The sequence below is a fragment of the Penicillium solitum genome (assembly GCF_028829755.1).
Source record: "Penicillium solitum strain IBT 25940 chromosome Unknown utg000001l_segment0_segment0, whole genome shotgun sequence".
NCBI classification, from domain to species: Eukaryota; Fungi; Ascomycota; class Eurotiomycetes; order Eurotiales; family Aspergillaceae; genus Penicillium; species Penicillium solitum.
The window spans coordinates 6,817,546-6,839,696 of record NW_027072121.1 but is presented as its reverse complement, the minus strand read 5'-3'; the positions used below and the strand labels follow the sequence as shown (position 1 = coordinate 6,839,696).

General features: G+C 49.3%; 10 protein-coding genes across 10 annotated transcripts; 7 read left to right on the top strand and 3 right to left on the bottom strand.

Annotated features, from left to right (window-relative positions):
• Window positions 1-173: 173 nt before the first annotated feature.
• N7455_002602 (MCT family MFS transporter) lies at window positions 174-1,727 on the top strand (the record flags this gene model as incomplete). Its single annotated transcript, XM_040953334.2, has 2 exons — window positions 174-1,495; window positions 1,562-1,727. 2 exons carry the CDS (start codon window positions 174-176, stop codon window positions 1,725-1,727), a joined length of 1,488 nt encoding a protein of 495 aa, XP_040816165.1.
• A 923-nt stretch (window positions 1,728-2,650) lies between these two features.
• On the top strand, window positions 2,651-4,096 carry N7455_002601 (putative extracellular threonine rich protein; the record flags this gene model as incomplete). The annotated part of the gene is made up of 3 exons (XM_040953246.2): window positions 2,651-3,044; window positions 3,103-3,224; window positions 3,299-4,096. 3 exons carry the CDS (start codon window positions 2,651-2,653, stop codon window positions 4,094-4,096), a joined length of 1,314 nt encoding a protein of 437 aa, XP_040816167.2.
• Window positions 4,097-4,694: 598 nt separating this feature from the next.
• N7455_002600 (uncharacterized protein) lies at window positions 4,695-5,129 on the bottom strand (the record flags this gene model as incomplete). The annotated part of the gene is made up of 1 exon (XM_040953273.2): window positions 4,695-5,129. One exon carries the CDS (start codon window positions 5,127-5,129, stop codon window positions 4,695-4,697), a length of 435 nt encoding a protein of 144 aa, XP_040816351.1.
• A 2,018-nt stretch (window positions 5,130-7,147) lies between these two features.
• N7455_002599 (GNAT family N-acetyltransferase) lies at window positions 7,148-8,058 on the top strand (the record flags this gene model as incomplete). The annotated part of the gene is made up of 3 exons (XM_040953302.2): window positions 7,148-7,264; window positions 7,394-7,963; window positions 8,020-8,058. 3 exons carry the CDS (start codon window positions 7,148-7,150, stop codon window positions 8,056-8,058), a joined length of 726 nt encoding a protein of 241 aa, XP_040816281.2.
• A 752-nt stretch (window positions 8,059-8,810) lies between these two features.
• zrfC (putative ZIP Zinc transporter) lies at window positions 8,811-10,385 on the bottom strand (the record flags this gene model as incomplete). Its single annotated transcript, XM_040953453.2, has 4 exons — window positions 8,811-9,596; window positions 9,649-9,889; window positions 9,950-10,102; window positions 10,159-10,385. 4 exons carry the CDS (start codon window positions 10,383-10,385, stop codon window positions 8,811-8,813), a joined length of 1,407 nt encoding a protein of 468 aa, XP_040816295.2.
• A 707-nt stretch (window positions 10,386-11,092) lies between these two features.
• Window positions 11,093-12,090, top strand: aspf2 (major allergen Asp F2; the record flags this gene model as incomplete). The annotated part of the gene is made up of 3 exons (XM_040953426.2): window positions 11,093-11,474; window positions 11,533-11,996; window positions 12,049-12,090. 3 exons carry the CDS (start codon window positions 11,093-11,095, stop codon window positions 12,088-12,090), a joined length of 888 nt encoding a protein of 295 aa, XP_040816358.2.
• A 2,140-nt stretch (window positions 12,091-14,230) lies between these two features.
• On the top strand, window positions 14,231-15,164 carry N7455_002596 (uncharacterized protein). Its single transcript, XM_065604314.1, has 2 exons — window positions 14,231-14,995; window positions 15,072-15,164. The coding sequence occupies exon 1, from the start codon at window positions 14,486-14,488 to the stop codon at window positions 14,993-14,995; it is 510 nt and encodes a 169-aa protein (XP_065462805.1). The 5' UTR covers window positions 14,231-14,485; the 3' UTR covers window positions 15,072-15,164.
• Window positions 15,165-16,676: 1,512 nt separating this feature from the next.
• CweA (uncharacterized protein) lies at window positions 16,677-19,175 on the top strand (the record flags this gene model as incomplete). The annotated part of the gene is made up of 2 exons (XM_040953308.2): window positions 16,677-16,748; window positions 16,803-19,175. 2 exons carry the CDS (start codon window positions 16,677-16,679, stop codon window positions 19,173-19,175), a joined length of 2,445 nt encoding a protein of 814 aa, XP_040816113.2.
• Window positions 19,176-19,994: 819 nt separating this feature from the next.
• N7455_002594 (uncharacterized protein) lies at window positions 19,995-20,384 on the top strand (the record flags this gene model as incomplete). Its single annotated transcript, XM_040953447.1, has 1 exon — window positions 19,995-20,384. One exon carries the CDS (start codon window positions 19,995-19,997, stop codon window positions 20,382-20,384), a length of 390 nt encoding a protein of 129 aa, XP_040816225.1.
• A 180-nt stretch (window positions 20,385-20,564) lies between these two features.
• Window positions 20,565-22,093, bottom strand: N7455_002593 (WD repeat protein; the record flags this gene model as incomplete). Its single annotated transcript, XM_040953253.2, has 2 exons — window positions 20,565-21,783; window positions 21,837-22,093. The coding sequence occupies 2 exons, from the start codon at window positions 22,091-22,093 to the stop codon at window positions 20,565-20,567; spliced, it is 1,476 nt and encodes a 491-aa protein (XP_040816322.2).
• Window positions 22,094-22,151: the final 58 nt, after the last annotated feature.

Sequence of the window (22,151 nt, the reverse complement as noted above, 5' to 3'; positions counted from 1 at the left end):
GAAAATTCTCAGAGCCTGGGCGCTTTTGCATGCTCTTTGGGAGGTTTCGATTGCTAATATGTAATTCCCCTCCTTCCAACCTTTCAGATCCCCGGATCCTCAAATTCAAGAAATCTAGCAATTCCTTTTTTTAATACAAGTGGAGAATATCATAGCTGCTCCTTCCACATAGAATGTCTACCAATGTTGGACCTGCCAGCAAGACCGACCATGCATTTGATATTATGAACACCACTCAGAGCACCACAACACCCCAAAGCACCACAACAGCCCCCGACGAGAAGACTACTGTTCACATGAACAATGAAAAATTTGACACAGAGGCTGCACCAGAGCAAGAGCATGGCTCGGACGATGTATATCGGACAGCATCTACCGTGGCACCGTCTCAAAGGTCAGCCAGAAGAGACCCCATTAGTCGAGTGACTACAGACGCCGAAGGGAACACCTACCCGGAGGGGGGTCTCGAAGCCTGGCTGGTAGTGCTGGGCAGCTTCCTCGGTCTCTTTGGATCGCTGGGTCTGGTCAACACCATTGGCACTTTCCAAGCATATATCCAAACCCACCAACTGAAGGAATACAGCTCAGGAACCAATGGTTGGATCTTTGGAATGTTTGCCTTTCTCACTTTCTTTTGTGGAGTCCAAATCGGTCCCATCTTCGACGCTCGAGGCCCACGCCTTCTTGTCTTTGCGGGGTCCGTAGTCGAAATGGCCATGATAATCCTCCTTGGCTTCTGCACTCAATACTGGCACTTTATGATGGTCATCGGTGTACTGGGTGGAGTGGGGGCGTCCCTCATCTTCACACCGGCGATCTCGTCGATTGGACACTATTTCTATGAGAAACGTGGAGTCGCAACTGGCATTGCTGCCACTGGTGGCTCTGTCGGAGGCATTGTTTTCCCTCTCATTCTAGAAGACCTCTTCCCCAAGATTGGCTGGGCTTGGGCCACTCGGGTTGTCGCGTTGATCTGCCTAATTGTGCTATCAATTGCGAATCTCTTGATTAAGTCTCGACTCCCGCAGAAGCCATTTTCCAAGGAGAACGTGCTTCCTGACTTCCGCATATTCCGAGACCCGCGATTCGTACTTACTACCGCCAGCGTCTTCTTTATTGAGTGGGGACTTTTCGTGCCAATTAGCTACATCTCATCCTACGCCCTCGACCATGGTTTTTCCACCAAGTTTTCATACCAGATCATTGCCATCTTGAATGCCGGCTCATTCTTTGGGCGATGGTTGCCTGGCTTCTTTGCCGATTTCCTTGGTCGCTTTAACACTTTGATCGCGACGGTCGCGCTTTGCGTGCTCTGTAACGCCTGCCTATGGCTTCCTGCTGGAGATAGCCTGCCTTTGCTGATCGTTTACGCTGCTCTTTTTGGATTCTCAAGCGGCAGCAATATCAGCCTGACGCCAGTCTGTGTTGGCCAGCTCTGCAAAACCGAGAATTATGGCCGGTATTACGCAACTGCCTATACCATAGTGAGCTTCGGGTGAGTGTTTTTTTTACCCTTGTGATGTCACCTGCGTATCCATAACTGACACCTTTTTGCCACCAGCACTCTCACCGGAATCCCTATAGCAGGTGAGATCCTGGCACGCTGCAATGGGTCCTACTGGGGCCTGATCACCTTTACCGTCTGCTGCTATGCGGCTGGTCTTGCATGCTGTACTTCCGTAAAGGTCATTCAAGTTGGCTGGCGTCACCCTCTCGCGATCTATTAAATTTCTGGATTCTATCCGGGACTCCGACGCTGGTGATTTGGTAATTTCGACACGATTTCACGATCTCAAAAATGAGCTTAGATAGAAAAGTTTTCTTTTTTCTCGACTTGCATTTTCTACCCAGCGTTCATGACTGAGTGATTTGTTATACATAGCTGCTACTAATGTCTATATGTATCAATCTGTGATTGCAGTTATAGAGCTCACCACCCAGTCGGATAACGTTTCCGACATGGTCGGTTCGGCCCTTCAGCCGTACAAATAGCTTTCCCAATCGAACTAGCGGTTAGAGATAAAAAAGATTTGCCGCCATTGAGGCAATATAAAAAACATAAAAGATGGTACCTCAGGTTCAGGTTCCCTGCAGGGCTGAGCAGGGCAGAATACGCCGCATAAGATATCCGACAGGCACCGGATCTATGTAAACATCTAGTCACAATGATGCCTCTGTACCTTATCCAGCCATGGATTTCACCACTGGGAAAGATTTCCAATAGGAGCAGTCTCAGCTCTCACCATGGAAACTATAAGACATCGAAAGTTTAAACCAAAAACAAACATCGACATCACGCCTGGCCAATCCTGTCGCTGTGATGACATCGAACGTTCATCAATCCATCACCATTGAGTTTTCCAACCTCTAGCTACATATACGACGTTACGCTCGCGTCTCCTCCCTATCGTCCATTTTAATCCGGGAGTCTGCTTTCCTTTTACTCGTCTCGAACTCATCTGGTGAGTATCTCGCTTCGTCGCTAAACTTGCTATCCAAGGAGTTGTGAAGGTAGAATTGTCTTCTACATCAACTCATTCATCAATTCGACAACGCTCGAAACTATAGGCGAATTTGCATTGGCCCCTGTTCTCCAAAAATCGGCCACATTTGCTTAATCGCCCTGCATTTACTTGCGTTGGTCCGAATCATGTTTCCAACAAGATGCTTGGTTCTGCTGGCCTGCTGGACACTCCTCCAGAGTGTCATAGCTGTGCCAGATGGGGCGCTAGAGCAGCCCGATCTCGAGGATCATCGTCGAGAAGAGCGTGACTTTGGCTTGCAGGAGCGCCACAACCATCCTGAACTTGTGAGCTCGCTACTTTCTATCTTGACTGAGGAGATCTCTACGACAAAAGGCCCGAAGCCTGAGACCACTACAGTCCCTGGCGGAGGTGGTACTACAGTCCCTGGCGGAGGTGGCGGCACTACAGTCCCTGGAACTACGGTCCCTGGCGGAGGTGGCGGAACCACAGTCCCTGGCGAAGGTGGTGGCACTACGGCCCCTGGCGGAGGTGGTGGTACTACAGTCCCTGGCGGAGGAGGTGAGTAGACTACTACCTTTTTCTGAAAGCATCCGTCTTACTCTCCCTGGTACTCAAGGCGGCACTTCACCCACTGGCGGCGGCGGAGGTACGACTGGTACGCCAACTGGTGGCATTGGAACTTCCCCGACTGGCGGAGCTACCACGACAACCAGACCTGCTCCTCCAACTGGCGTTACTGTTAGTCCTCCACCAGCGGAACCACTCCGCTATCCTCTCCTGGAGTAGTCACTGAAACAACTAACACTGGTCAGACATCTCCCACTGGAGGTGGTACCGTGCCTCCTTCCCCATCTCCCAGCGTTACCACTGCAAGCGAAGTAACACCGGTTTGCCCTACTCCATCCACGTCCAAGGAGACGACGGTGGTTCCGGTGACCGTCACTTGCCCTGCTGCCATAGTGAGCACCACTACCGTCACTGTCACGTCTGGTTCGGCCCCGGGCACGGGAGCATCGCTTTGTCCTTGCCCCACTGAAAGTCCTACCGGAGGTGCTCTCCCCACCACCAGCCCCACTGGCGGAGTCTCTCCAACGGGAAGCGTGACAACTTCAACTAGCCCTACTGGCGGAGTCTCTCCAACTGGCATCGTGACAACTTCAACTCGCCACACTAGCGTAGTCTCCCCAACTGGCAGCCCGACAACCTCACCTACCAGAACTAGCACTAGCACCAACACCCTGACTCAGACCCTGACCCAAACCCGAACATCGACGCCACTCATACCAACCACCACCAGAGAACGTACTACAGTCACAACAGCCTCGCCCACCACGCCAGCTACCCTCGTGACTTTGCCTACAACATCTCCACATGTATCTCCCGGAACACCAGGGGGATCGCGTGTCACTCCACGAGCAAAGATCAACCCCGACGTTATTCGTCGGCAGCTATTTAGCAACACGACAGCGACGGCCCTCTTCACCAACACGTCTGTTGTCCACAATACCACAACTAGTGCAGTGAACATCACTCGTGTTGCGACGGAGACTGCCACCGAGCCTGCGCCTGGTTTCCTGCCTCGCTTTCATCGTGGACGGAATCGTGGTTAGATTGTTTGGTTGAATTGGGGAAGAGTTGAGATACTGGTTGGTTGTTTTTTTTGGTAAAATTTTAGATCGGGTTGATTATTGCCAATTTTTGATGATTTTTCTGATAGTTTAAAAGGAGTTTGATGTATCCGGTGGTAATATGATGTTGCTGGAGTTTATTGATTGCCCAACTTGCGTATTTGCGTATGGTCTTGGGATTTGTTTGTTCTACCATTAAAGAAAGTGCTCCCAAGCAAGTTTTAGCCTTCAGAGACTCTACCAGACAAGACTACTGCCACTTTAAGATATGATAAAGTTTATAATACATTGCTTGTGACAATCACGATTTACCCCCTCGAATCTATCTAGTTGGAGCAAGATCGGATACTAGAAAATACATTTGACAAGCGCTTGTGTTAAATGATACATAGAAGGAGCCCAAAGAAACTACTTGGCGCAATAAGGACAGAATTCTATTTTTTTGTTGTCATCTCTAAAACAAAACCACAAATTGGAACATAAAAGCAGCAGAAAATGCACTCGAACCGAAAATCCTCCAAACCCCAGTCAATGCCCCTATAGCCTATACTTGATTTCCCGCCTCCCTAGAAAGGCAAACCTATCTGTGACGGTGGGAACGTGTACTCCGCTGTTCAGACCGTTCCCCATCAGAAAGCTCTTCGACCTCCGGCTCCCATTGATCAGGTTGTTGCAAAGCAGTGGGGATACAGTTGATTAGATCATCGGCAACATCTTCGTCACTCTCCCGGTCGTTATACTTTCTGAGAGTCCTGAGTGAAACCGGCACGACAAGCTCAAGGTTACGGCACAACCGCTCAAACTCGGCATCACGTTCCATAACCGCGCTTGAGATACCGATGCTAATTTCGCCAAGAACCTCCTCCTGCAACGAGGAAATCACATCGTGACGACGATGCGGTCCATGGCGAAGAAAGTAGATTGCGTCGTGCAGGCATGACAGAACGAAAATGCGCCGCTGGTTGTAGGGATCGTTGGCTAGGAGACGCTCAAGATTGCCACCAGGCATCGGCATCGTAGGCGGATATCAGACTGGTGATGGAGAAGCTGGTTGGAGTGTGACTTGGAAGTGAAATCTGTTGACGATTCCCGGACAAACAAGTTGCAAGCAGATAACCGAATTCTCCGATGATACAGACTCCGATGTGTTCTCGGAGATTGCTTGCGGGTTATGAGAGGGTGGTGGGGATTGGAGTTATTTATGCATTTGCACGGAGTAGAGTTGGCACTGATTCGATTTTGTGGTTGATGTATTTGACAAAGACAGCAATGACAACAAAGATTTATTTTTGTTCTATCAGGGAAGAAAAGAAATATCGAACCTTTGACTGCGTTTCGGACGTCTTCTGGTTATGTTTCGTCAAGAAAGAAACTCTTCGCCTACGCCGTACTCACAAAGACACTAATTATATCCTATCAAAAGAGAGAATATAGCCCACGACGAGGGTAATAACTGTAAGCTTTTGACTTCGGAAAGGAGACCGATAGGTCTTTCACAGTTGCATAGGAGTTGGAATACTAAGAGACCGGCCACAGTTCACAAAGAAGTCGTAACCCCAATGTCATAACCCCTATGTGGATATCTTGCTGCAAGTATCAGTTTTTAGCACTTTCATCATGTTTAAGTTCGTATGTCAAATGAATGGACTCGATCAACAAAGAGGAAGTACAAAGGGTAGGGCATGGGGTAGTTAAACCAGGCCAAAAGAAAAGCAGGTGACCATATGTCACCAAACAAAGGATAATCTGCCCAGGTAGATGCGAAAACCAATGTGGGTGAATATTCTGCTTCATGTTTTTCATTGCATATTTCTAAAGACTCTATAGAAGTTACCTGTACGCCAAGCCTATCAATATGAATTCTGACTTTGATCTGGACATGCTTTATACCACTTTCTCAATGTGTCCCTCAGGATCTATGATTCTTTTTCGAGCTAACAAGACCAAATTCCAGTATACATTGTGTGCGGTATCAGCACAACTTTTGACATATGTTTCTCGTTTAGTAGAGGCATATTCGCTCTGATTCGTTTAACGTACCGATTTTAAGATTCGGGCGGAATAATTTTCCGTTGTTTACATGTATTATGTACTTCCAAGGTTGCCAAGGAATCCGGTCCCTGAGCTATAAAAGAGTGATCAAATAAACTATACACGACGAGACTTTAAACCATGTTAAAACAAGATCAAGCATAGGTATACTTCCCAGGTTGACTCTAATTATGACATTGGATCTCTTATCAGTTCTCCTAGCCGAACTGATAAATCCGAGACACCCCACAATCGATTGAGCCAATGACGCAACTACCTGCCTAATTTGGATTAGTTTTATATTGGATTCTCCACATGATCCAATTACTAGCCCGCCCCCCGCGTTTAGTTACAGCACATATGATATCGAACAATCTTGCCGAATGATTTGAGGTTATTCGAGCCCATCCACGATGCACTAATATGTACATGCTTGAGCTAGATAGTCATGTGGTCTATATTACCCTCGTTTAGCCCCGGTTACTACCGGGGCCACGATGGGGCGGTAGTCTAAGTGGAGGGACGCCGTGACACCTCCACAGCGCATATGTACTTGTTCCGGGTGGAGCTGCCTATAAAGGCTAGCGACATGCAACCCTGGAATGTACATTGAGGACAAGATAAGCGTGACAATCAAATGGCCCCGGGGATCACCATTGAGCTCAGCTATATGAGCCCCGTTCCTCAGCCCTGGAGTGCCAGTGACTTTCTACTACTCATTATTTCCTCGATTGCTGACACCCCTACAATAAACAAAGATCTCGCTTCCCTCACCTTTTCCTCCATCAACTTGTGGACCATCACCACTTCAATTCTACTTAGATGGCGGTTGTCTTTATCTCTCACTGCCCCCAACGTCTTCATTGGCATTCTTATACTATATCTCTGTGTCAAGCTATTCGCAGAGCCAGTAGAAAAAGTACCCGGGCATCTAAACCCGTTCGCTAAAAGAATTGTCGCCGTCCAAAAACAAAACAAAAACGTAGTGACAAGCCAAGAACAATGTCAATCGAAATCGTCCCGCTGGCTCAGACCGAGATACCTGGGGCTGTAGACTGTGTGCAGAAAGCGTTCGCCGATGATCCCTATTTTCGCTGGGCGTTTGATGATCCATCAAAGGTATGAACCATCTATTTCCTCAAGCCACCAGCCGAAGACTTCGTTCTGGCTTTGAGAAAGACATACCAAAAAAAAAAGAGTGAAAACAAATAAAGTGGATATCGAATCAAGTAATAACGGGTCTGACAGTTTAACATCCAACGAAACGCAGCCTCTCTCGCTGCTCATCTCCGATATGGTATCAACTGCGGCTGCCCCATTTCCGTCGCCAAGATAACTCGCGCCGCAAATGAAAGCAAGAGCGATGGAGATATCCGCCTGCCGGCAGGTACCGTGGTCGGCGTTGCCTGGTGGTACTCGCCACAGGCGCCTTCCACAACACAAACCTGGTCTATGTGGGCACAGGACTGGCTTCTTTCCTTCCGCCAGCTCATGAACAATATCCGCTTCCTTGGTCGCGGTGGTCTGAATGTGCACCGGTATTGGATTTGGAAGCAGGTGCAGCAAACTGCGCATGATACCATCTGGCAGGACCCCCGCGGATACTATTTTTGCAATGTCGTCTGTGTTGATTCAGAGGCGCGTGGTATGGGAGTCGGAAAGAAGCTCATGGAGAATGTCATGGAGAAGGCCGATCGGGAGAATATGCCATGCTACCTCGAGAGCTCTAAGGGGTATCCAAATGTGGGTATTTATGAAAGAATGGGCTTTGAATTGGTCAAGGAGATTGAATGTGTGGATGGAGGGGACGTTTGCAAGGTATGCCCTCTTGGCTGGAATATTCCCTATTAAATGACTGACGCACGCCATCCCAGTTATATTGCATGATTCGCAACCCCAAGTCCAAAGAATAAAGCTGTTATAGATGTTCTAAAGCCGATATCGTTCATTAACACAGACACACAGGGACATTGAGTGACATACCTGACTTGATTAGTAGCATTTGAATAGGCATTTCGTTAACTGTCATTTTTGACTTATCAGCGTCCGCGAGATGATGGAAATGATAGCTTGGCTTTTTCAGAGTTAATTTCTTTTCCAATCGACATCTCTCTTCTGGTTTTCGGCCGGGGAATGTCATAGCAGGTTATGGAGTCCTCTTTTATATTCTGATAAACCTACTGCATCCCAGAATAATTTGTCTGGGGATTCATTGACGCCTACAATAATTCCTTATCAAAATATGGCCTCTTTTGCTGGTGCAGTAAAGAGGAACCTGAACACTATTCGACTTGACCTTTTTGGGTATCGTATACGGCACCATGGACGAGGTTGCAGCTTCCGCCCATATGCACCTGCTCGGGATGGCCCCTGGTACACCCGAGGATCGCGACTGAAAGGCAGTCGCAGATGAATGACCCACTTACGAGGACCAATTCATAGATCTGCCTGAATTGGGTAGCTTCAAGTTTTCTCGGGCCATGTCTATTTTCAAACAATGAGAAGACTTCTACACGTCGCTAGACACGATCGATCAACGCCTGCGAAGCGATAGCCCGGAATTCGGATTGAATAAAGAGTACGGAGCGTGAAAAATACCCAAGATGAGCCGCTTATAATGCTTGAACTCTTTGTGATCAGGCTAACTATATACATGTGCAAGTGATCAAGCCCATTTTCCTAGCAGTCCCATCAATACCAGCCCACTGATCAAGGAAATACCACCGGTCAAGACTTTTCCCAACTTTGCATCCAACATTTCACCTCCATCAATCACCCAGTCACGCGCCCACATATCGACAACACCAACCCACACCAGAATACCAGCAGACAGAGCGTCTAATGTTCCTAGTGCAATCAAAGTGCCCCTCGAATTACCATTGAAGGTGTGAAGAACGCCAAGCCCAATAGCCATGCCAATAGGTGTGATCAAGGCAAATGCCGCCCCCATAAACGCTTTGGAAGGGAATATAGCACCCGGTAGGACTGCAATACGAGCACCGAGCGCCAGCCCTTCAAAGAATTGATGGAACACAATCACGACTAGAAGCGTCTTGTAAAATGAGTCCCCAGCAACGACAAGGGTAAGGCCAATCAATATACTGTGGAAAAGAATACCCGCTTCCATGACCATGACTGAAAATTTGCTGTTGGGTCCGGTAAGATCCAATGAACCGTGGGTGTGCCCGAGACCAGCCAACGTGCACTGTTGCTGTTGGTCCGGGGAGTGGTCATGCTGTCCCTTCTGTTGTGTTTGCTGAGACTCGGGCTCGGAAGGTACGGTTTCTGCGGAGGTGTTCTTGCTGTTGCGAGCAACGATAATCCTATGGCCAATGTATTCCAGCAAGAAAGCAATGAATATGCCCGCCACGACTACGGCGGAGGTAGTTGCTTCGTACTCGAGTTCTCCCAAACACTCGTTCGTAAACATGAGGTTTGCATGTGTGTATAGCTAAGGAAAGCAGTCAGCAAGTGATGTGTCTGTCAAGACCGAGATTACTTACATGGATGAAACCCGTGGCGATGATGATGCCAGTTCCGAATTGTTTGATGACAGTCGAGACCACCCCATTGATAGAGGCAGATGGAAGTTTCATCAGGAGAATAGGGGCAAAGACACCAATTGAACTAGTGACAAGGACGACAAACAATGTGCCAATTCTCAGGGGGATATCGTAGTCTCTTGATTTGATACCACATGATGGCGCACTACTTTCTTCTGATTCACCTGCACCCACGCAGTGTCTAGAATGTCCAAAGTCAATAACGCACAAATTTGGGGGGGGGGGGGAGTTACAAACTTACTCGACGCCAGCATGGAAGTGGCAGTTTTGTTCGGTTTCGCTTGAGGATTCCTCATGGTCATGTTCACTGTGACTTTCTTCGGTCGTCCCGCTCTCGGTTTCCGTTTCTTCTTCTTGAATCAGGACATCGTTTCCATCTGCATCCATGCAATATCTTCGAATTTTTTTAGGTCAGTATATTGTCATAACAATTTATAGTTGCGCACTTACGACTCGCTTCCATGAGAGTGACACCCAGTGTATTGTGCTGGTACTCCGGTTGTAGGTGTAGATGTGGCCGACACTAAAACTTCGTGGCCATCTCCATCAATGCAGTAAATGCTTGAGCCATGAGTATGACAACCAGTTACAGATGATGTTTGTGCTGATGTTGTTGCTGTGGCTGCATATACTCTGGCAATGCCTAGTGATATAAGGAAAGGCCTGGAAATGTGCATGATGAAGTTGTTGCTCTACCCTTTCGCAAATAAGAATGAAAGGATTAGAATTAGGATTGTAATTGATGCAAGAAATATGCCACAGGTGAGGATTTTTCAATCAATGGATCCTGGGAGCAATCCTCTCTAAAAGGCCGCTTGGTATATGGAGGAAGAGCCATGCATAAGGTGTCTCACCCCCAAGGTTCTCGATGCCAAGCGGAAGACCATTCGATCTTTTCGCCAAGAGCAGGCCTGAACTTCCAATTCGGGTTTTCTCCGGAGAATACCGCTCTACTTAGTTCTTGTGCTCTCAAGGTACTCCCGCCCAAGCATCTTGGCGACCCTCCGCCGAGCCTTTGTCTTGGCATCAATCTGAGATTTTATGCGCTGATTTGCTGGAGAAAAAGTACTTTTAGCGAGTGAACTGATGGAAGAAGCTCTCAAGGTCCCCTCTTGGCAGGTTGCACCACCCGTGTACCGAGAAAGATAGAGAAGACATCCCGCTTTCTCTTCTGGGTGAGGCGTGGATTGGATTATCCGAAGACACAGCGAAGATGAGCACAACAAAAGCCACACTTGGCAAACGGTTGAGAAAAACTAAAAATCATCGTGTATGAAAGCTTTGAAAGCCTCGTAGAAATAATATAAAAGCTGCTCCTACCGTGGGTGGAATTTGCTTCCATAGTTTCCAAGCAATTAAGCAATCTACCTTGATTATAACAAACATGCTTTTGTTCAACCTCATTCTCTCTGCAGCAATTGCTGCTGCTCTCCCCACTCCCGAGAGCTCAGAAGGCAACCAATCCCAGCCCTTCTCTGGACTTGCACCTTGGAACGCTGGCGCTGTGAATCAATTTCCCATCCATTCAAGCTGCAATGCAACCCAGCGTCGCCAAATCGAGCTAGGTCTTAACGAGACTATTACTCTCGCTTCGCATGCTAAAGATCATATCTTGAGATGGAGAAATGAGAGCGAGATCTACAAAAAGTATTTCGGTGATCGCCCATCCATGGAAGCCATCGGTGCATTTGATATCGTAGTCAACGGGGACAAGAAAGATATCTTGTTTCGATGTGACAACCCAGATGGAAACTGCGACAATGAAAGTAAGATACCTAGCTCTATAGAGAGAGAGATTATATGCTAAACATCTCAACCAAATAGGCTGGGCCGGACACTGGCGAGGCGAAAACGGCACGGACGAGACAGTCATCTGCGACCTGAGCTACCAAACTCGTCGCTCTCTCTCAACCATGTGCGGACTTGGATATACAGTCTCGGAATCCGAGACCAACACCTTCTGGGCCGCCGATCTCCTGCACCGCCTGTATCATGTTTCTGCCATCGGACAGAACTGGATCGATCATTTTGCAGATGGATATGAAGAGGTTATTGACCAGGCGAAGGAAAATGCGACGCTGTCAACGCGTGATTCGGAGACCCTTCAGTACTTCGCACTGGAGGTATATGCTTACGACATTGCTGTGCCGGGAATTGGCTGTCCTGGTGACCAACATAAGCATGATGAAACCCACGCCGAGGAAACAACATCCGAGGCTGCGACTAGTCAGCCTACTCCAACCGCAACCAATACCGAAGCTCCTTCAACAACCTCCGAAGTACCTGCGGTGAGTAGCTCCTCTCGGTTGCATCGTCGAGATTCGAAACTAATTTGAATAGAACTGCCATACACATGAAGGAGGCGAGCTCCACTGCACTTGAGGTTTCATCTTATCGGGATGATAAAAAGCCCATTCAGGCAATCGAGACAAAATAAAATAAAAAATTGGCGAGATGACAGCCCTGACGTGAGGGGAACTGATAGATAATTTGTGGCAGGAAAAAGAGGGCAGAGAGGTCCTATTGGCCCAAGGTACCAGCCTCAACAGATTTAGAGCATAATATAATATATATTATTACTGAGCCTATTTACTACCATATGTTGAATGAAGGGAAATGTTCAAATTCTACAATTTGTATTTAGGGCCCTAGTAGTGGGTTGTTCGGCCTTAACCACAACCGATCTAGGGATAAGGATGTGTATTCGGAGTGAGTTGTTGCTACCTAGGTATGTTCCAGAAAAACTTCACCATTTCACCTTTTACCATAACAGCCATTATTTCATCGATAAAGCTGGTATTTTGCATGTTATACTCATCCCATATTCTCCCATTGTCGTAGGATGACCATTGCATCTCGTGGTACCCGCCGACAGCTCCGCATTAATATTCGTCCATGCGAACATTGGAAATAAGTTCTATTACTATTGACCATAATTGGAATGATTGGCTTATAATGTGTTGATTTAATTTATATTATTTTGGTGATTTGGGAAACCACCGCGGTCTATTAAGTACCGTGTCGCGATAATTCCAAGGTCGAGGAGGGCCTGGTTTTGGAGACTGGTTACGCTATAAATGAATAATATAGCGCATCATTCATAGGTAGTATTGACCTAGTAGTTAGTTGGCAACAAAGCTAGGTTGCATCTCGATGTCGCTATAGACATTAGGTGGCCCGGTCATGAGGTATGCTTGGCTGGTGTTACCCCAAACATATGCATGATGCGTAAAACCCGTGAAACTCCATAGGTCAACGTTATAGACAGATCAAAGTCCGATAAGAAGTTTAGTTGGCTGAAGTCTTTCCGTTATGTATTGACCTGATGCAGGTGGGCGACAGCGTATTATATATTCTTAGATATTTGAGTGCTATCCGAAGACACTTCATGATTCTTAGGCAAGCAGACGTCGATTCCGCCATTGAACCGATAACTAAATGTTTCTTTATGTGGTCAATACCTCTTTCACATCTCTCATGATCTTGAGACACATTCAAGCTAGACAAGCGTGGGGTTGTTCATATATTTTGTTAGATAGTTGTGCTGAGAACCTCATCAAGATATATATTATTCTAGATTATATATTTTTGCTACAGCTCAACATGCTAATCGTAGAAAAATGCATAGGCAAAGAATTTAAATATTACTTCTATATCTCAGTGAATAGACCTACTTTTTAGGTGGTCGAATTAGTCGTAGCCGATGATGGGAAATTTCTAGCTTCCAGGTAAGCTTTAGTCGCGTGAAGACACCGACTCAACAATACGGCAACATTAATTTTTACCTTGAATTTTTGAAAATATATAATAATCAATTATACCTACGGTTTATGTTACCTACTTACTGGAGTAAGATTTGCTTGTGTGAATTGTACAATGTCGTGCAGCTTGTATGTATGCACATTCAGGATATAACCTACATACAACATACGATCTGTGGACTTCAATGTATATCGAGATAGAATGATCGAGGCACCCTGATTTAGAATATACCCCCGTTGCCCCGTAATCTGTTTAAAAGAGATGTACCACAGAGCAGACTGTCTTCATATGCTAGGGTAGAATCCAATGAAGTGGGCAACAGGGTTACAAACAGAGCCTAAGGAGAGAGGACGTGAAACAGGGGAGTGCATGATCGACGATAAGAATGCTGTTCAAGCAAAGATTTACTAATAGGAGGGTTGATTTTGCTGTAGGCGAAGATCATTTACATTATAAAGGGTGTGGGAATGCACAGAGGGGACACGAGATACCAATCTAGGGGGTGAAAAACAGCCCTCGAGCCAATAGAGACCTTGCATCCCTAGAGAAACAATTCATTTCACTACAGGGTGTTCCCGAATGTACTGAGGACCCCTTTAAGAAAATCCAGACTCTGCTGTTGCCGTCCAGTTGCCCCAAAACCGTTCGGGTGCGCTCCAAGAGGAAACCATCACTCATTCCATTTTATACCAACTATCCTTTTGACGGGCACACATTCGCCCCTCCACTATTTAGATAATTATATTTCTTATTGTGATCAGTCTAAGTGATGAAACTGCCGCGGTCCGCCTGGAGTTGGAGCGCATTCCAGGTTGATACGGCATTGTTTATGTACGGCGGTGTCCCGACTGTCGCCATTCCCGTTGAGGCAATCACAACACCAGCACCCAAGGTCAAAGAACCACGACCTCTACAACGATCCAAGTCGAAGCGAAAAAGCCTGAAGAGGTCACTCTCCAAGATCTTCTGATCGGGAATTCGCTATCCTCCCTTCCAGCTACATTGGCACATCGTTATGAGTTTACACGGACTTGGGGTGATTGGGGCCCAGGTGGCTGCATCGATCAAAACTACCGACGAAAAAACCCCAACCACGCCTAATATCGCGCCTCCACGATGTTCCATTACATCTTCGCCTGGGGCTCACAGCCAGGAGTTTGATCCATCGATCGGTGCAAAGCCATGCTCGCCTTTTTATCCTCATACAAGTCCGACTATCTCATACGAACAACTCACCTTCGAAACAAAGAATGCCACTCGGAGAAGCCAACTGAGAGACCTGGAAAGCCTGGGCCCATACGCGAGCTGCCGAACCGATAGTCCCCGCCGATCGAAGTTGTGGGAGGAAGAGAACAAACCATTGACATGGTTGCAGACCTTGAGTAATAAACAACGAATGGCACTGAAGGCGGTTGTGGCTGTGGTGACAGTAGGAACTATGATTGCGATTGCATTGGGCATCACTGCGGCGGTGGGAGGAGCAGGTTGGAAAGACAGTGCAGAAAAAACGGCAGCTGGAGGATAAGTGAGTTCTTCGAGTCACTTTCACCCACTGGCTTGGATTCATCTGGCTTGGATTCATCGCTAACGGGACATGCAAGGTTGCGGTTACCATTTTACCACTTTTGATTCAGAGCGACAAGAAACCCCATCGCCATTCCGTGTGATTCATGCCATCAACTTCTCTGACGTACACTAGGTCAGCTTTTTTTTTTGTTTCTGTCTTTTCGAAGATGCTATGGAGAGCTGGAGTTTGGGGGTAGAAAGAGCATTTGTTATTATTAATTGGAGGTTATCCCACTCGTCCACAGCAGTGACATGTCATATTCCGGCTTGAGTAAGATCTCGCAGGTATTGAATTGGACATGGCATGGAGCTGGCTGGAAATGCTGTATCATATCCAAAGTTATTGCTTTTTCCCCCTTGTTCATTTAAAACACGACTGTGCATGAGGTGTGACTCAGAGCCTTAAAATGCAGGCCACAACGTAAACCGGGTCGGACCGACCTCGCTCCGAGAGGAAGATTGTAAATCCGATCCGTGACCCCACTAGTGCTATAAAAGACCGCAAACTTTTCGGCCCCTTCTTCCTTTTTCTTTTCTTTTTCATCGAAAAAAAGCAACTGAGCCTGCCACGACCATTGTCCTGTCTTACGACATCCCCACGACGATGTGTTGCCTTCGGTCCTACGGACTTCGGTCTTACGGGACTGATCGGCTCAGGAGATAGATGATCCTCGATAGGAAGTTCGTTTCCCCTCTGTGTCCTCTTCAGTGAGGGCGGTGGGATTTGAATGTCGAAGACGGGACACATTCCTTCGCTTCAACAATATTGTTGAGAGCGAGAGTAGCGACCAGCGCATTGATGCATGTGATGGTCTTCAGTAAATTGGATAATTAGTGAGACACTGAACAGATTCAGCGTAACCCTGCATAAATGCTACCATACTCAGAGTCACTACACTACGTACGTATTGCCATTGTAACGTGAACGATTACAAGAGACCTATGTGTGCCTCAATGGCCCTTCGGATCTCAGTCAACCACTTGACTTCACCGGAAATCCCGTGTTGTGCGGTCGTGAGGTGTTTCAGCTTCAGCCCATCCCGAGTCAGGGACAGTGTGTACCAAGATCGTCCATACTTCAGTCTGTTTAGGAGGAGTCGCACATGACAATGGCATCACTTTCGAACCAGTTGTGCAAATTTTTCAAGCAAAATATTGCTGGTCAGCCAAGGGGCTTGCTTGATCTCTAAATGCCGCGGTTCCTGCCCAGATGGTGGATCTATCCCTCTCATCCCGCGGAATGCAATACCACCACCTTTCTAGGGATTCCATGGCCCACTGTTTACGATCTGACCAGGATCGAGGGGCATTTTCTCACCTATTGGTGTTGTTTTTCATTCTTGGCGACATTCTGATGGTATTACCTACGCCTTGGCTTCAAGTCAAGGTGTAGTCCCTGTTGATGCAATGGCATTCCCACCTGCTTGTTGAGCTGGCGATCATGAATGCAAAGAAACTACTAAAGGTCTGAACATCTCCTTCAGCTTCGGTATTATTCATTGTATTCTAAGGGAGAATATTCTATCAATCGAGCCGTTCTTTTATCTTGCTTCTGTAGCACTCGCTTTCCGTCACTCTTTTAACTCCTACGCGCAAAAGCCATCGCCTTTTTACAGTAATATCTCCCAAGCACCGCAGTCATGAAGGGTTTCATCGGCGGAATCCCTGTGGCTCTGCTCGCAGTTGCTGCTCAGGCCCAGTTTGCTGAACGTGTATGTTGTCTTGCTCTGGATATATACTGAGTCTTTAGCTAACCCGACGTACAGCACGAGCATGACTTCCATCCCCAGGCTGGTGGTACCGCGATCGGTGGACCTTCTGGCAATGATAATGACGGTGGCTTCGTCAGCCCCTACTCCGCTAGTATCAAGACCGATACCAAGGTCAACCAGTGGAACAAGGATGACCACTCCACTAAGCTGAAGCACACCGATGTGTACCCTCGCCCTCCGGTGGTGCCTGTGCCCTTTGGCCACCCCGCTGGGCACGGCCCCCAGGTCCCTGGAATGGGACCCTTCGGAAAGGGAAAGCGTGGTGGTGCTCCAGGTGGAACTGCCATCGGTGGCCCCTCCGGAAATGATGAGGGCCAGAGCTTCGATATGTCTGTGACCGGTGTCTTCAACACCGAGGTTGAAGATGAGAATAAGGATGACCACTCCATCGACGTCAAGAACAAGCATGTCTACGCTCCTCCCGTGATTGAGCATCCTCCCCCTCACTTCAGCGGGCCCTCTCGTGGCGGCTACAATCGTCCAGATGCCTTTGGCAAGCGATTCGGGCCTCACGCTGGTGGCACTGCCATTGGTGGCCCCTCTGGCAACGATGGTGGCCAGAGCTTCAGCGCTCCCACTAACATTCAGACTTCCACTGATGTCAATGAGCACAACGAGGATGACCACTCCATCGGTCTGAAGCATGAGGACATCTACGCTCACCCCTTTGCTCCCTTCCGTCGCTCCGAGAACCACGGCCCTGCTGGCCACGGTGGCGCCCCTCCCCCTGGTCACTTTGAGCCTCACCCTGAGTCCCACTTTGAGCCTCACACTGAGTCGCACTATCAGCCTCACTCCGAGCCTCACTACGAGCCTCACCCAGAGCCTCACTACGAGAACCACCCCGAGCCGCACACTGAGAACCACCCGGAGCCTCACTACGAGCCTCACTACAGCCCTACCTACGAGCCTCACTATGAGCCCCACACCACCCTAGAGCATGAGATCACTTCGGTGAAGAATAACAACAACGGTCCTTCCGCTGGGAGCATTGCGTTTGGTCGCCGTGGTGTTCCTGGCCCTCCTGGCCACGGTGGCGCTCCTCCCGCTGGTCACTTTGAGCCTCACCCTGAGTCCCACTTTGAGCCTCACACTGAGTCGCACTATCAGCCTCACTCCGAGCCTCACTACGAGCCTCACCCAGAGCCTCACTACGAGAACCACCCCGAGCCGCACACTGAGAATCACCCGGAGCCTCACTACGCTCCTCACTACAGCCCTAGCTACAAGCCTCACTACGAGCCCCACACCACATTCGAGTCTGAGCTCACTGAGTTGAAAAACAACAACAACGGACCGGCTGCTGGAAGCATCGCCTTTGGCCGCCGTGCGTACGCTCCTACCCCCGAGACTAGCGTTGGCGGCGGTACCGCTATTGGAGGTCCTTCTGGCAACGACGGTGGCAGTTCCTTCTCCGCTCCCACCGACGTTGATGTGAGTACCGATGTGGACGAGCACAATGAGGACAACCACGCTATTAAGGGTGACTTCACCCACGTCCACCCTGGTGCTTCTCCTGAGTACGCCCGTGAGGACCATGTTGAGGCCCCTCAGTGCGCCGCGCAGGTGCATGAGGTTGTTCACACCGTGACCAAGACCCAATACAAGACTGCTGAGGCGACACATGTGGCCTATCAGTCGGCTCCCGCCTTCGAGTACGACCCCATCCCTGCTAACGATCCCCACCACCCTGCTGGAGCCGACGCGTACGCTCCCTCAGGTCCCGCCCCTTCCACTCCTGACAACGCTCCCCACCACCCCGCTGGAGCCGACGCCTACGCTCCCTCAGGCCCCGCTCCTTCCAGCCCTGGTGGTGAGCACCCCTCGTACGCTATCCCTCCTACAGATAACCTGATCCCGGCGCACGGCCCAATGGCCGTCCCCACACCCGGATCTAGTGCTGGCTACTCCGACTGGGCCCAGCCCTCCGGCCCAGCCCAGTCATACGGCAGCTTCCCCAAGCCCTCCACTGGAGGTGACCCCTACGGCAGCTTCCCCCAGAAATCCGTTGGGGCTGACCCTTACGGAAGCTTCGCCAAGCCCTCCGTCGGAGCTAACCCCTACCCTGCCTCGGCTCCCGCTCCTTCTGACTATGCTGCCCAGCGTCCCTCGTACTCTAAGATCGCTGTTCATGTGCCCATGGCCACCCCTGCCTCATATGGTGCCTTCTCCCAGGCCACTCCGTCTGTCAGCATGGGCAAGATGATCCCCACTGGCGTCTCCGCCGAGCAGAAGGCTTCTCCTTCTTCCTCTGCGTCCGCTTCTGTTTCTCATGGAGTCATGTTTGAGGGTGGAGCCGCTCGCCTGTCTGGCGGCCTTGTCTCTGCCGCCGCCGCCGTCATGGGTGTCCTCGCCTTCATCCTATAGACAGTTCCTGATCCGATCTAGGTGTTTGATGTATCATTCGTTTCTTGTCACTCGTTATGGCATCTGCCCTTTCTGTTTCAAAACCAATTCAATTCCGTACAACCTTTTTGTACCTTAACCATTTGACCGCACTTTAATGACCGATATTTACTTAAGGATGTTATACGTTAAACTGCATTGAAAACTCCCTTTTCCTTTCTTCCCACTTCTAGCTTACCTCGGCTGTAACAGTTCGGAACAAACTAGTTAAATACGGTGGCCGGCTGTCACTTCACTCGGTGTGCACTGTAGAACTTCATCCATCATCAGTGAAACCCTCAATCCCAACAAAGATCTCATTTGTGGTTCGTGATCCCGAACATCTAGACTCCAGTGGGGTGGCCAGATTATCTTGATAAAAACTGGGCATTTGGTTTCGCCACCGCGAATTCTCAAGGTAAAGGACAGTAAAACATTGAACCCACTCGAATTCCAGGTAATTTGACTCTGAATGTCTAACAATTTCCGGTATTGCATATTAACTGACGACATCTTCTAACTTGTTTTGTTGTACATTTTCTATGTGGTTAATATGAACAACCAATCAATACCATGTGATATCATTGCCCATCATCCCTACATGTAGGCAATGCCCAATGTTGTGACATCAGTGCCAGCAGTACAGGACCCCAGAGCGGAATATAAGAGAGTACCAGTGTAGTTTGGTCTCGTAGTATCCAACCACGCTGCCCCAACCCAAGTTCCTCATTCAGCCCTCATTATCCCAACTCCACTGGACACCAAACCGCATCAAATCCAACCGTCACTCTCACCACCAAAATGGCCAAGCAAGACCGCCACCAAGGCGGCACTCTCTCCGAAATGGCCGCCCAAGGCACAACCATGCCCAACGATGCCGGCAAGATGAATACCATCCCCTCAGTGCCACGCCCAGACCAGCGCGCCGAGAACTTTGGCTTCGACAATGAAGGCATCGCAAAGCCCACACAAGCGACGGCCGCTGACAACACTACCGACTTGCCACGCTCGACCCGGGATGTGGGCGAGGCCGGCGATGTCATCAGCGGCACGGGCGACTCCATGCCGGCCGGCGTCGAGGCCAAGCATGCCTACATGGGCCCTAATCACCACGCTGGCCATGGTGATACTCGCGAGTTCAAGCATGCCAAGTATGGCCGGAGTGTGATTGAGCGCTATCAGGAGGAGTAGAGGGTCTGCTCAACCATTAGTGTGACCTTTTCAGCCTTTCGAAATGATGGCTGGTTTCTTTTGACCCCGCGCTACCGGTGCATGATGTTATGAATGGCGTTTGTCAGATGTAAAAAAATCCAATACTATTCGAAAACATCTTATTAAACTTCCTTCGTAGAGTATGTCTATTCAATCGTTTTAGATTCGTAGCCCAGGTTGGTCAGGTGCGAGAAACCCCCGATAGACCTCGTCTAGAACATCTCGCTTCCTCTTGCGATCGGCCTGAGCTGCCTCCTCGGTTTCGGTGGGTTCGCCGTCCGGTTCGCGAGACACCCATGTCCCGATCGTTCCATCGCCATGCGCAGAGAACAGCTCTATCCCCTCTCCTGAGGCACCGTTCCCTCGCCAGACAAGGTCATTGATACGCCCAGCGCTTAGAGCACTCGACCGACCACGGAAATTCTGCGAACCAGCCATGAGACCCGGAACGCGGAGGCGCTTAACGAGTGTCCCCTCGCGGAGCTCAAACATGAAAACCTCACCACGATCATCCTGCTCATTGAAATTCGGCCACAGTAGTGTTTCGTGTCCTGGATTCATAGACCCTCTCGGCACGATTAAGGGTGCCCGTTCAGCCAGGTGCGAGGAAGAGCTATTACGGACCCGAGGGCCGAAATGAACAAGTGTATTGGCGCCTGTTGCGGAGTCCCATACTCGAATTCGAGAATCCTGTCCCGTCGTCACGATGTGACTACCATTAGAGGTCCACCGTACTCCGGTCACAGGTCCATTGTGCGCACGCGCATGTCGGGAGAAGGCGGGGCGACTCTCGTATGAGACCGGTGCAGATCCAGTTCCTGGGGCCACCAGCCCCACTGGATCGTCCATGTCCAGGGTAGCGATGGCAGAGTTGTGACCTCCGCGACGCACGTCGAATATGATTACTCGGTTGTCGACCGATGCAGAGGCTAGGAGATGCGGCCGGTGAGGTGCCCATGCTACTGATAAGACTGCGCCATTATGTCCCGGTAGACCTTGTGTCGATAGTCCAGATCGTAGGTCTACTAGTCGGACCGACCGCTCAGACGTGCCTACTGCGACGAGCAGTGTTGATCCAGGCTGAGAGGAGAACGAGTGTGAATATGGTGTACAGTCCAGGTTAAATGTATGGATTGGGGTGATGGAGGGCGACTGTAGCGCCGACAGCTTTAATGTACCATCGTGTGCTGTCGAGAATATCGTTGACGGGACGGGATCGAATGGGTAGATCGAGAGGGAGGTGATCGCATGTGTATGCGCGTCGGGGTGAGAGGATTTGCTGACGGACGCGCAGGACTGATGAACATGTTCGAGTTCTGAGCCTCTTGATTCAAGGTCCCAGAGGTGAATCGATGGATCGGCACCTCCCGATATCATACTACCTTCATGTTAGATTGGCAACTGTTGGATGCTAAGTGGTTGCACACGCACTATCGGCCCTCAAACTGATCGATGGCCAGGCAGTTCACACCAGACTTGTGAGCAAATACCTCCGCCGTCACACCTAGCTCTTGATCTAAAGGCGCCACATCGTCTTCGGACTGGTCCGTTGGCGCAGCTGCTCTGCGGCTGGAGAACCGTATGCCCGGAGCGGGCTCAAGGTTGTGCACTAGCCGGGTTGTTTGAGCAACATGAAATTCATTTGGAGTTACAGACCCAAGGGCTCTGTTGAGGAGATAGGAATTCATTCATTCATCAGCGCTGGTGCTTTTACATGGAGAAGTCGAGAGCACTCGATGATGGTAT

Bases quoted from the DNA above. Each gene is read 5' to 3' on its own strand.
- N7455_002596 (XM_065604314.1), top strand. From the start codon at position 14,486: ATGAGTTTACACGGACTTGGGGTGATTGGGGCCCAGGTGGCTGCATCG.